We start from the raw sequence: 13,957 nt of genomic DNA on the forward strand, positions 1-13,957 counted from the left end.
TCAGGAAGAAAGACTGCAAATAATGTGCCTTTATAGTTTTAAGAAAAAGAGTTTGATGTAGCCATCTCCATGTTCACTGCCTTTTCTGGCTCAACAGAGCAATATGCTATAGAAAAACACATGACCTAATCTTCCAGAGATATAGTTAAATCCCCTTTACCTTTTAGTTAGCAGGCCTCCTCCCCTCCCCTCTCCTAGTCTCACTATTAAATGCAAAGATCATGGAGAAAGAGAACTTAAATTCATTTTTTAACCTCTATCTGTCTATAACAGAGTCCCAAGGCAACTTTACACATATTAATTTTTTAGTGTGGCAAAACTATCCAAAAGCTGCTTTATACTGAATCAGACCTGTAAGGATTCGTATTTTCTACTCTAACTGGCAGCAGTTCTCTAAGCATTTCAGGCAGGGGTCTTTAACATCACATACTATCCAATCCTATGTACCTGGATACATTGGGGACTGAACCTGTGACCTTTTGCATGCAGAGTCCAGGTTCTACCATTGAGCCATGCCCCCTCCCCAGTTCCAGTTAATTGCATGCACATACCATATTGAAAAACTATAAACCATCACAACTTCCCATTTGTCGCAGAGGGTGGCACATGCATCAACAGTTTTTTTAAAAAATACAATTGCAAATACGATATCCATGTAGGGAATACTCACATTTAAACAGTCACAGGATATTTAACTAGTAGAAACCTCTGTAGTGATCTCACTCTACACTGGATATATTCAAGTTAGTGTCAATGTTGGGACTGTGTAATCATACTGTCAGGCATGAAATTAGGTACTGAGTTTAAAATTCAGCTTCTAGAGACTCTGTAGAGACTATAAGGACTTGTCAGAATATAATTATATGGATGGCAGGCTTCTGAAAGAATTTGCCTGATAAGATTTTTGGACTGTTTAAAACAGTAAATTTTTGTGATTTATTACTAGATTCTACATGTATTTAGTGCTGTTGCTTTACCGGATCTTGTGTTGATCAATATTTGCCAGATGTTTTGAGCACAGGAAAGGCAGGACATAAATCTCTTCAATACAAATAAACAATCCTTTTTAAAAAAAAAAAAAAAAACTGAAACAAAACCCAAGACTGTAGCCACAATCTATTATTGTGGGCAGGAGTCCTGTAGAAGAAATGGTGTGGCCTTTATAGTTAACAAGAGAGTGAGGAAGGCAGTAATGGGATACAATCTCAAAAATGACAGAATGATCTCGGTCCGTATCCAAGGCAAAACATTCAACATCACAGTAATCCAAGTCTATGCCCCAACCACTGATGCAGAAGAGGCTGAAGTGGACCAGTTCTATGAAGATCTACAACACCTTCTAGAATTAACACCAAAAAAAAAGATGTTCTCCTCATCATAGGGGACTGGAATGCCAACGTAGGAAGTCAAAAGGTGACCAGAACAACTGACAAGTTTGGTCTTGGAGAACAAAATGAAGCCGGGCAAAGGCTATTAGAGTTTTGTCAAGAAAACAAGCTGGTCATAGCGAACACCCTCTTCCAACAACCTAAAAGGCGACTCTACATGTGGACATCACCTGATGGGCAACACAGAAATCAGATTGATTATATACTCTGCAGTCAAAGATGGAGACGCTCCTTACAGTCAGCAAAAACAAGACATAGAACTGACTGCGGCTCAGATCATGAGCTACTCATCGCAAAATTCAGGCTTAAACTGAAGAAAACTGGGGAAGCCATTAGGCCATTCAGGTTTGACCCTGATCACATCCCTTATAAATATACAGTGGAGGTGAAGAATAAGTTTAAGGAACTAGAGTTGATAGACAGAGTGCCTGAAGAACTATGGACGGAGGTTCATGACATTGTACAGAAGGCAGCAATCAGCACCATCCCAAAGAAAAAGAAATGCAAGAAAGCAAAGTGGCTGTCTGATGAGGCTTTACAAATAGCTGAGGAAAGAAGGAAAGCTAAAGGCAAAGGTGAAAAGGAAAGATTCACCCAACTGAATGCAGATTTCCAGAGAACAGCAAGGAGAGATAAGGAGGCCTTCTTGAGGGAACAATGCAAAGCAACAGAGGAAAATAATAGAATGGGAAGGATAAGAGATCTATTCAAGAAAATTGAAATCAAGGGAATGTTTCGTGCAAAGATGGCCATGATAAAGGACAAAAATGGCAGGGACCTAACAGAAGCAGAAGAGATCAGGAAGAGGTGGCAAGAATAAACAGAAGAATTATACAAGAAGGATCTCAATGTCCTTAACAACCATGACAGTGAAATCAATGACCTTGAGCCAGACATCCTGGAGAGTGAAGTCAAATGGGCTTTAGAAAGCATTACTAACAACAAAGCGAGCGGAGATGGTGGTATCCCAGTTGAGCTATTCAAAGTCCTAAAAGATGATGCTGTTAAACTGATGCACACATTATGTCAACACATTTGGAAAACACAACAGTGGCCTCAGGATTGGAAAAGATCTGTTTATATTCCAATCCCAAAGAAGGGTAATGCCAGGGAATGTTCAAACTATCGTACCATTGCACTCATTTCACATGCCAGCAAGGTCTTGTTAAGGATTCTACAAGCTAGGCTTCAGCAGTATGTAGATTGGGAACTACCAGAAGTTCAAGCTGGGTTTCGAAGAGGTAGAGGAACTAGAGATCAAATTGCCAACATTCGATGGATTATGGAGAAAGCACGGAGTATCAGAAAAAGTCTATTTCTGCTTCATTGACTATGCTAAAGCCTTTGATTGTGCAGATCACAACAAACTGTGGCAAGTTCTTAAAGAGATGGGAGTACCAGACCACCTCACATGTCTCCTGAGAAACCTGTATAAGGGTCAAGAAGCAACTGTCAGAACGGGATATGGAACAACTGATTGGTTTAGAATAGGAAAAGGAGTTCGACAAGGATTTATATTGTCACCCTGCTTATTTAATTTATATGCCGAGTACATCATGCGGAATGTTGGCCTGGAAGAAGTACAAGCCAGAATTAAGATTGCCAGGAAAAACATCAACAACCTCAGATATGCAGATGACACCACTCTAAGGGCAGAAAGTGAGGAGGACCTAAAGAACCTCTTGTTGAGGGTGAAAGAGGAGAACACAAAAGTGGGCTTGAAACTCAACATCAAAAAAACTAAGATCATGGAATCTGGCCCCATCACACCTTGGCAAATAAAAGGGGAAGACATGGAAGTAGTGACAGACTTCACATTTCTGGGATCCAAGATCACTGCAGATGGTGATTGTAGCCATGAAATTAAAAGACGTTTGTTCCTTGGGATGACAGCTATGGCGAACCTAGCAGTATAATAAAAAGTAGAGACATCACCCTGCCAACAAAAGTCTGTACAGTCAAAGTGATGGTATTCCCAGTAGCAATGTATGGCTGTGAGAGTTGGACCATAAGGAAGGCTGAGCACAGAAGAATAGATGCTTTTGAGATGTGGTGCTGGAGAAGACTCTTGAGAGTCCCTTGGACTGCAAGAAGATCAAATCAGTCAGTCCTAAGGGAAATCAACCCAGACTGTTCCCTGGAAGGTCAGCTGCTGAAGCTGAAGCTCAAATACCTTGGCCACCAAATGAGAAGGGAGCACTCACTGGAGAAGGTCCTGATGCTGGGAAAGACAGAAAGCAAAAGAAGAAGGGGACAGCAAAAGATGAGATGGCTGGACAGCATTACTGATGTAACTAACACGAATTTGAGCAGACTTAGGAGGATGGTGGAGGACAGGAGGGCCTGGCGTGACTCTGTCCATGGGGTTGCAAAGAGCCGGACTCGACTGTGCAACTGAACAAACAAACAAAAGCCTTTTGCAGCTGTAAGGGCTGGAAACATTTTAGGGTTGCCATTCCCCAGTTGGGGGTCAGGGAATCCCCCAGTTTGGAGGCCCTCCCTCTGCTTCAGGATTATCAAAAAGCAAGGGGGTAGGGTTGAATGTCTGCTGGGCTCTCCGCTTTACTCTATGGAAACTGGTTCTCATAAGGCATCATACAGAATTGATCCATGGGTATCTGGGGCTCTGGGGGGCCCTGTTTTTTGATGTAGCAGCACAACATCTTCAGCATAGCTGCTGGTGCTGCTCCCCAAGTTTCAAAAATATTGGACCAGGGGGCCAAATTCTATGAGCCCCAAAAGAAGGTGCCCCATCCTCCATTATTTTCAACAAAGGGAAGGCATTTAAAAGGAGTGTGGTCCCTTTAAATCTGATGGCTCACTCCAAGAGCCAGTTTGGTGTAGTGGTTAAGTGTGCGGACTCTTATCTGGGAGAACCGGGTTTGATTCCCCACTCCTCCACTTGCACCTGCTGGAATGGCCTTGAAATCTGGCAGAGGTTGTCCTTGAAAGGGCAGCTGCTGTGAGAGCCCTTTCAGCTCCACCCACCTCACAGGGTGTCTCTTGTGGGGGGAGAAGACATGGGAGATTGTAAGCCACTCTGAGTCTCTGATTCAGGGAGAAGGGTGGGGTATAAATCTGCAATTCTTCTTCTTCTTCTCTCTTCAGAGTTCAAAAGTACTTGTCACAATCTTGTTCCTGGCTCCACCCCCAAAGTTGCCAGATGTTTCCTGAGTTAGATCTGGCAACCCTAGAACATGTAGGCAATGCCAGATAAAATTTCAGGAGAGGAGCAGCTAAGCAGAATTTCCAGTGGTTAATCATGGGGCTTCAGTACCCTCAATGCAAAATTAATTTATTTACATTCAGCTAGATTTGAGTCCAGTAGCACCTTAGAAACCAACAATATTTTGCGGATATGAGCTTTTGAGCATCACTATTTTTTGCCACATGAGACGAAGGGAGCTTATATCCTGAAAATCTTGTTGGTCTCTAGTTTGGGTACTACTACTGGACTCCAGTCTAGCTCTTCTACTGCAGACTGATATGGTTACCATGTAAAATTATCTACATATATATATAATTTATGCCAACCACAGAATCCAGGTTTTCTTGACAAATAATCTTCTTCTTTAGGCACTTTGTCCATACAGAGTACTCCTACAAAGCAAGGGGGAAAGGATATGACCACAATTTACACCAAAGCACAGTTATCTCCTTTAATCAGTGAGTAATCTGGTGAAAAGTTCCTTAAATGTCTATGTATCAGAACCAGAGATCCATAGTTAAATTTCATGTTCTTCAAAAGGAATTCTGTCAGAATTGATAGCAAGTAAGGTTCTTTGCACTTGTTTCTGTAAATGTCTATTTTTGACTGTTTTTAAGGATTGCCAGGTCTATGTTGGAAAATACCTGGAGACTTTGGGGGTGGATCTGGGAGAGGGTGAGGTTTGGGGAGGGGAGGGGAGAGGCCTCAGCATGTTACAATGCCATAGAGTCCACCCTTCAAAGCAGCCATTTTCTCCAGGGGAGCTGATCTCTGCCAGCTGGAGATCAGTTGCAAAAGTGGGAGATGTCAGGCCCCACCCAGAGGCTGACAACCCTATCAAGACCAGTTAATATCAGCCACCTCAGCAGAACAGACCATCGACAACTAACACAACTAAAACCGTTCATCAGAGAAATATTTTTTGTTTGATGTTCAAACTAGGATTTCAATATAAAGGGAAGGCAGAGTAAAAGCTATGCTCCCTTCCACTGACTATTTATTTTTAAACAAACATGGGATGATAATTAACCAGAAAAAAAAAATATTTAAATTGTAGAGAAAGCCCACCAGTCTCATCTTAGAATTTGCATGGTGATGAAGCCTGTCTAGGAAGTACACAAATGTCAGGTGGGAAGATAGCTGGAAAGTACATAGAGGGAGGCAAAAACCTGAAAAAAGTTGTGGAAGGAAGGAAGGAAGGAAGGAAGGAAGGAAGGAAGGAAGGAAGGAAGGAAGGAAGGAAGGACTGCTTGGATTCTGTCAGCACAAATATTAAAAATAAATTCCTGGTCTCAGCCATAGGCACAATATAATCCAGAACAGTTCAAAGAATAGAGAACATGCTTGTCAGGGTGGGGATTGGGGGAAAGTATTATTAGAAGGAGTAGGTAGAAAACCAACAGTTGTCGGAATGGATTCTCTGATCTGATTGAACATTGTGCTGGGAAAAGAGCTGGGGCAGTGCTAGATTATTAAATTCACAGAGCTGTGGCCATGTCATGTATGGATTCTCCTCCTGCTCATCTGTTTGCTACATATTCCAGGATTTATTTTGAATTCCAGGTTTACCTCCATTTAACCTCCAGGTTTACCTCCATCCGTTCCATGAGATCAGGGAACTTTTTTTCTGTTGTGAGGACTGAGCTTTTAGGATTTTTTTTTTGCGGGGGGTGGGCTTATAGCAAAAACATGTGAATAATCAAGTCTGAAATAAACAGGGACATGGGAAGAGAGAAAATATACTAGTCTAGGAACAAGATGAGTTCTGCAATATTGGTGACAACTGAGAGACCTGGAAATGCAAAAGAAATACTGGAGAATCCAAAGACCTCACCATGAACTTTGAACTGGGGCAGGGGGTCTCTGAATTTTATATATTGACTAGAACTTAACAGACAAAAGTTGAATGGTAGGTGATGGTCATGTATAGCTCAGGCAGTTGAAGGTTTCTGCAGGCACCAGGAATGTCTCCTTGACATAAAAATGCATCTGAAGGACAAGAATGGCTGAGCGTCCCATAATATATAGCAGGGGTGGCCAATGGTAGCTCTCCAGATGTTTTTTGCCTACAACTTCCATCAGCCCCAGCCATTGGCCATGCTGGCTGGGGCTGATGGGAGTTGTAGGTAAAAAACATCTGGAGAGCTACCGTTGGCCACCCCTGATATATAGTAAGGCTAAAAAATCTTTCTCCCTCATTTTTTGTTCCTTCCTCATGAGATATGAAATACATTTTACAGTTGCTAAGGGGAGAAGTTCTCTAAGTACAAATTTACTTACCACAGGATACTAAAGTTTTCTCATCAGAACAAATACTGATCAGTGTCTTTTTGAGGGCAAGGATTATTTTCATACAGCTTTTGGTGGCATGGCAATAAAACACATCTCCAAAATCAGTGTGGGCCTATTTTTTCCAAACTGAAGCATTCTTTCGATTTTCTTTGTATTCTGGGTAAGAAATAGTCCAGTTTATTCTTTGTATATTTTCCTTGTTATCATTTCTAAAATATCTTGTCATTTATATATTTATAAGACACTTCCCCCAGAGTAAGACCCACTGAATAGACTTCTGAGTAGACCTGCTTAGGATTGCTTTCCAAGGATCCACAGCAGTGTATGATCCACTGCAGTGATCTCTCATGAGATGCTTCCCTCAGCTTTATCACTGCAACTCCATCGCAAACGACTGGCTGGGAGGCTGCTGTTCTTTGCTCTCTGTGATATTTGCTTTGAAAATCGTTTGCCGGCTATAGAAGTGTTATTAACAGAGATCAGAAGACCTCAGCCAGCCTGTGCTGCAGTCTATGAAACCAAAGAGCTATCTCTTTCTCTCTCTTTTCAAAAGAAACCAAAGCAAATCCTGAGGATCTTGCTATATTTCTTTTAACATTTCCTTGCTCTCCTCCTCCTAAACCTGAAATGGCAGCCTCTTATGTGTAGCGCTCGCCTGCTTTGAAAACATTGTTGGCTCTTTCTTGCCAGCAATGCAGCCTAAATAGCTGCAGTAAACCAGGAGATGCAGACAGCTAAAGAGGGTGATGAGGCAACCGTCAGGGCAAACACTCATCTTCCAAGCTTTGGCAACCAGCCCATAGTTCTTAAAGAAAATGAGCAGCTGTTTTTTGTCTGAGTCTAAATCAACAGTACCAAAGATGGAGGGGAAGCCTGTCTTTTAAGATTGTAAAAATACAGTGCTAAACAGATGAGTTGGAAACAATAGCTGGAATTCTATTCACGGCTACACATGGGTAAGTTCCATTGACTCAAACAGGCTTCCCATGCATAACCTATAGACAGAAATGCAGCCAAGCACCACATTGTTTCCATCTCATTCAAAAGTTCTTTTCTCTTGTTATAAAATACTGCAAATTAATGACTATCAATCTCACCAGAGGGTGAAAGGATGAACCCTCTGGAGCACACAGGCCTGTCAGATAATAACGCCTTCTATGAGTCTTTCTTTCATCACAGTCTCCCTTCAATTAAAGAGACTGATTTCCCACAGAACTGGGTTGATTGCCTCTGAGCTTAATTGTAGCCATGATGTATGGACAGCCCAGAACAGTTTTAATGAGGAAAGACTTCATGAAAGCTACGGCACTGCTGCTTAGTTCTGGAATCTAGTGGCAGCCTAGATTTGTTGCGCCTCAAGCAATGCTTATTGGTGAAAGAGTCAAAGTCGTCAATTACAGCTAGCTGGACAGATTTCTAAAAAGCCTTCACCAAGAACCTCAGGGGCTTGCTATTGTGGTTGGCCTGCCAGTTCGGAATAGTGAGGCCAAACTGCTCACTACAAATGAAATAAACATAATTATAAATATAGGGCATTTGTGAGGTTTTTTGTAGTTTATATAGATCAGGTCTGCACACATAGAAAAAAAACCTGGTCGGATCCCAGGGTGGTAGGATGGACTTTGGATCACAAATGGAGCTACATTTTTCAAATGTAATTAAAAAAAACCACACACCCTTGCAAGTAAACACACAGAAAAACTGATTCTAGCCCAACACACTCCCATTTGGGGAGGGACGGTGGCTCAGTGGTAGAGCATCTGCTTGGGAAGCAGAAGGTCCCAGGTTCAATCCCTGGCATCTCCAAAAAAGGGTCCAGGCAGATAGGTGTGAAAAACCTCAGCTTGAGACCCTGGAGAGCCGCTGCCAGTCTGAGTAGACAATACTGACTTTGATGGACCAAGGGTCTGATTCAATATAAGGCAGCTTCATATGTCCATTTGTTCTTGTTGGAAATTTACCATATGTGGGAAACCCTAAATGTTATCTGTCTGTCATGTGGCACAATCATTTTTACCACTTCATTTTCATTTCATTCTGCATCGTGTATAAACTAGGTGAAAAATCGGGGTTACCAGGTCCTCCCTGGCCACCAGTGGGGAGGGGGGGGTTCTATAGGGTTGCCAGCTCCAGGTTGGAAACCCCTGCAGATTTGAGGGTGAAGCCTGGGGAAAACAGGGACCTCTGTGAGGTATAATGTCATAGAGCCACCCTCCAAAGCATCCATTTTCTCTAGGGGAATGGATTTCTTTAGTCTAGAGATCAGGCGTAATTCTGAGGGATCCCCAGGTCCCACCTGGAGACTGGCATCCCTTTGAAGACAGATCATTACTTGTCTAGAATACTAAGAAGTTTTCTTAGGGCTCTTATGCGCATTGCAGAGTTTAACCTGTGCCTTTAAGATGTACATCAAAAAGGCTAAGTGTGAGTACAACAATTTTGTATTTGTATTTTAGGGTTACCAGGCCCAGCCTGGCAATCAATGGGAGACTGGGGGAGGGGCATGGGGGCCAGCCATCAGTAACATGGTGGTTTGGCTACTCTGAGCAGTTGAAAGAAAGGAAGGCTGGGGATGGGAACTGCCCTGCCATGACCAGGGGCTGGTAACAACAATTTGCAAATATGTGAATCATGTTGACACATGCTTCATCGACCTACATTTGGCTGCATCTCCTTGGTGGGCAAACACTTAATGACAAAGCTCTAACACAGATTTTATAAAACACCCTTGCTCAAATGTCATACTGGAAGAGGTAAGAGAAGCATTTCCAACTGAGAATCTAGGGATTCCATTTGAACAAAGCAGTGAGATATGCAAGTACATAGAAATTCAGGAACAGTGCTGTTGGCCTTCTGTTTCCAGCCTTACTGCCATGGACACACCACACAGAATAATTCCTGCCAGGATTAGAGGAACTAGGCCAAAATCAACTAGAGCGACATTCCACCATGAGATGGTATCATTCTGTTATCCTATCCAATCCAATTACTGGTCCTTTGACCATTGTCATGAATAGGAGCACACAATAGATGACTCTTTAATCTAAATGCTGTTCTAAATGCTGTTGGGGAGGGACGGTGGCTCAGTGGTAGAGCATCTGCTTGGGAAGCAGAAGGTCCCAGGTTCAATCCCTGGCATCTCCAAAAAAAGGGTCCAGGCAAATAGGTGTGAAAAACCTCAGCTTGAGACCCTGGAGAGCCGCTGCCAGTCTGAGAAGACAATACTGACTTTGATGGACCAAGGGTACAAGTACTGTAACTTGGTTTTCTACATCTCTTAATGATCGAGAAATTATCTCATCGAGGGAATCAAAGCCAGCTCCAAGTAATGGAAGAATTAAGTTTGGTCTTAAATCTGAAAATACAGGATTCTCCAATACTATATCGTCAATAGAGTCTATTCAATCTGAACGACAGGTTTCATCCTGAGCTTGTTTCATGTAGAACACTGCAAAGTTATTGCATTTCCTGTTTACGGGCATAGTATAGATCAAGACTGGTGCAATTGTACTGACTTTGGTTAACATGCTTTTTTCTGGCCTAGATGAACTGGCAATATCCACCAACAGCCATAAGAGGGCTCAGGGAGAGGGGAATGTAGAATTTGCCTTGCAAACACCGCTTTTAAATTTCACAGGAAAACGCTTTTGGAGAGAGGGAAATTTGAAGAGCCCAAACTGCAGCAGGAGAAAAACATTCCTTCTGCCATTTTTCTACTCTAAATAGTCCCTTTCCAGAGCAACTTTACTCTCATAAAATGCATTTTACAGATTAGTGTAACATGTAATTAATCCCTGAGCTGCTGCCAGTTGATCATACAGTGCCTACCATTTCCAATTAAGAAAGAGCACTCCTGTTATTTCTTATTGTTTAGAACTTCCTCTTTGTTCACAAGCTTTGCAAAATCCATTCTGCCCAGACTTTCCCTTGCCCTATCTGAACCTGACAAATTAACTGTCCCCCGTAGTAAAGGTATGTCATATCCTGCATCATTCCCGCCATTGTCTGAAGATGGGTCTGTATATGGAGGGTTTCTTTGCTGGACTGTAGTTACATTTATTTGCTTAAAATACTGATGTGCTCATCTTTCTCCCAAGCATCTCAGGATCCAAGCCAGGTAACAATGATATGAAAACAGTTGGATAAAACAAATATTAAAACAAAACAGAAAAAATATTAACAGCCTAAAAACTCCTTATGCCCCCACAGGCAAACTATTCTCCTTGTACCCAGGCTCAGACTGCCCCCAAATCTTTCCAGAATAACTCTGAGCGTTTTCGCACTGACCTTACTCGGGAGCGACATCCCTCTTCACCGCACAGCGTCTGCGCGAATTTTGCACTAATTGCTCCACAGAACCCAGAAGAGCCGCAAAGTCCCACAGCTTTTTGCAATGCAATGCATTGCAATGCAAAAGCCGCGGGACTTTGCGACTCTTCCGGGTTCTGCGGAGCAATTAGTGCGAAATCCGCACAGATGCTGCGCGGTGAAGAGGGATGTCGCTCCCGAGTAAGGTCAGTGTGAAAACGCCCTCTGTCTTACAGCTTCACCAGAGAGTCAGGAGGGAAGGCATGGGACTCTCAGTGAAAGAGAAAGGTGGTAAATTTTGTCTGAGAACCTGTTAGGGATTCTTAGCAGAGTTAAGCAAAAGGTAAAAGTACAAAGCAGCTGGTACACGCACATTTAGCTTTAAAAGTAATATTATCTAGTGAGGAAAGGGTAACTTGGAATTCTAGAAAACAAGAAAAGACTTCTCTAACTACATGTTTACTCTCTGAGGTCTAAAAAGTAACTGATGAGAAAGACTAGAGATTCAGACAAAGGATCACAAAGTGGTAATCCAATGCTTTCTCCCTGGTCCATCCCCAATGTATTGATTACCCAATTAGACCTTTCCAATACTGGTTAATATGCATATTGGCACCTAGCTTCTGGTGGGAAATACGTGCAGAGTAGCCCATTAGATATAATCCTAAACTAACTAAGCATCAGCATGCATAAACAAACAATTAGTTATCTCATGACTTCAGGAAGTGAAGTTGCCAAAATCCAACAGAACCCAACTACATATGACTCTGGAGAGCTATGACTTGAACGCCTAATATTACCTTGTGCTAAAAACCAGCTATGGGAGTGGTGACATGGATCAGAGTGGGAGACAGGAAACGGGTTAATTCTGCCCATACTTTTTTCAAGATACAAAAAGCCTCCCAGGGCTGCTTTTAGCCCCAGAAGGGGGAAAAGATCAGCACAAAATGGGTACCTGTCCTTTTTTCTATGGAAGATTTACCAAGTCAGTGTGTTGGATCATTTTGAGTTAGGGAAAGCTTACAGGGGAGAGAGTCAGCCCTCTCCCCCAGTATCACATCCCAAATCCATACCACCTCCTCCCCAGCTACTTTTTAGAGCTAATACACAGGGGAACTCCAATGGTATGAGGAATTTAGCTCTAAGTCAACATAAATTGGCTAGAAACAAGTGATCCCCCCAAAAAAGGACCTGGATGTGTTTTGAAAGTGGGACCGCGCTTTGGTGCATACAGTCATTCTCCTTTTGTCTCTACTAAAAAGGTTTTTCAGGTGTTTGTAGTTTCAAAAACTATCACTGGTGCCCTGACCTGGATAGCCCAGTAAAGCTCGATCTCATCAGATCTTGGAAGCTAAGAAGGGCTCATCGTGGCAAGCACATGGAAGGAAGTTCTCCAGGATTACCAGGGATGGGATGTAGAGGCAAACAATAACAGGCTACATCTCTGAAACATCGAAGTTCCAGTAGGGGTCACCAGAAATCACTGTGGGCGTTTTCCCACAGAGCTTACCTCAGAGCGAGGTCCCTCTTCACCGCACAGCGTCTGCACGGATTTCCCATCAACTGCTCCGCATAACCAGGAAGTGCCGGACCTTTTGCGTTGCAGATGTAAACCGCTAAAAACCAGTTTACGTTAGCAACGCAAAAGCCATGGCTCTTCCTGGTTATGCGGAGCAGTTGGTGGGAAATCCGTGCAGACGCTGAAGAGGGATGTCGCTCCGAGGTAAGCTCTGTGGGAAAACGCCCTGTGTCTTCCAGGGACACAAATACAAAAATACTCCCCCAAAAGAATATCATTGGTTTCCTGCTCAGATGAAGCCCACCTGGTGTGGAACCTCCAAACATTTTGGGGGCTCTCCTAGCACTTGTGATCCCTCTCTACCCCCACAGCCATTTTGTGATGTCACCAACTATCCTTTCAAAAAGGTGCCTGCAAGGCTCAACAAAATTAGAGAACTCTGAGCTACATAGTGAAGTAAGAATAAAAGATGGATACATAGAATATGGTATTCATAAGCCAAACACTCTTCAAAATTCACTTTGGTGTAAGTCAGGAATAAACTGCATGAATAAATATGATCTATCTACCCCAGAAGGAATGAAAGGCATCTTTCGTTAATTATTTGTCCTGTGATCACCTTTTAAAATCATCTGGCCCTTTACTACCCGTTCTTCACTCACCTTAGATTTCTCCTGATGAAGCTCAATTTGAATGTCTGTTAGTTTGGTCCTGAGATCTTCATTGGCAGCTTGTAGGGACATAATGAGTGCCTCAGGCTTTTCGGCCTTGCTGCGTCCTTTTTTTGACATGGCTGTTAGCTATTGTGATTCTGTGTGTGAGAAATTGTGTTCAAATCGGAACGGCCATTTTTGATTTCTTTCCATCCAAGTTGTCTCAACACTCACTGTATGACATTACTCAAGATTCCCTCATCTGCTCCTTTGGAAGTCCTATAATAAATAAGACGGCAAAACATGAGAGAGAAATCAGTGAGTGTATAGCAAGATGAAAGAGATGCTAATAAGAAACACCAGGGCACAACATTCTTAAATATGTTTCACAAACATTATTTCAAGGACTAATCAAAAGACACACAATCCTCAGTCAGATGTCTTCTTGGAGTTCTCTGTTCAGAATTTAATTCTCAAACATATGCATAGAAACTTGGCCAATGAGACTTTGTCATTTACTTAAGGATCATAGGATCTCATTCTCCAGTTTCAGCTGTGTTTCATTTAGCGCTCAGATGAACAGATGCAT

General features: G+C 42.5%; 1 protein-coding gene across 1 annotated transcript in view; it reads right to left on the reverse strand.

Moving 5' to 3' along the window:
• Window positions 1-13,957, reverse strand: part of JAKMIP2 (janus kinase and microtubule interacting protein 2) — a 194,418-nt gene that overhangs the window by 46,026 nt on the left and 134,435 nt on the right. The window contains exon 2 of the mRNA XM_060240562.1: window positions 13,378-13,647. Within this exon, the coding sequence (XP_060096545.1) occupies window positions 13,378-13,506 (129 nt within the window). The 5' untranslated portion in view covers window positions 13,507-13,647. The remainder of the gene's footprint in view (window positions 1-13,377; window positions 13,648-13,957) is intronic.

Source organism: Heteronotia binoei, chromosome 5 (genome assembly GCF_032191835.1).
Source record: "Heteronotia binoei isolate CCM8104 ecotype False Entrance Well chromosome 5, APGP_CSIRO_Hbin_v1, whole genome shotgun sequence".
Classification (NCBI taxonomy): Eukaryota; Metazoa; Chordata; class Lepidosauria; order Squamata; family Gekkonidae; genus Heteronotia; species Heteronotia binoei.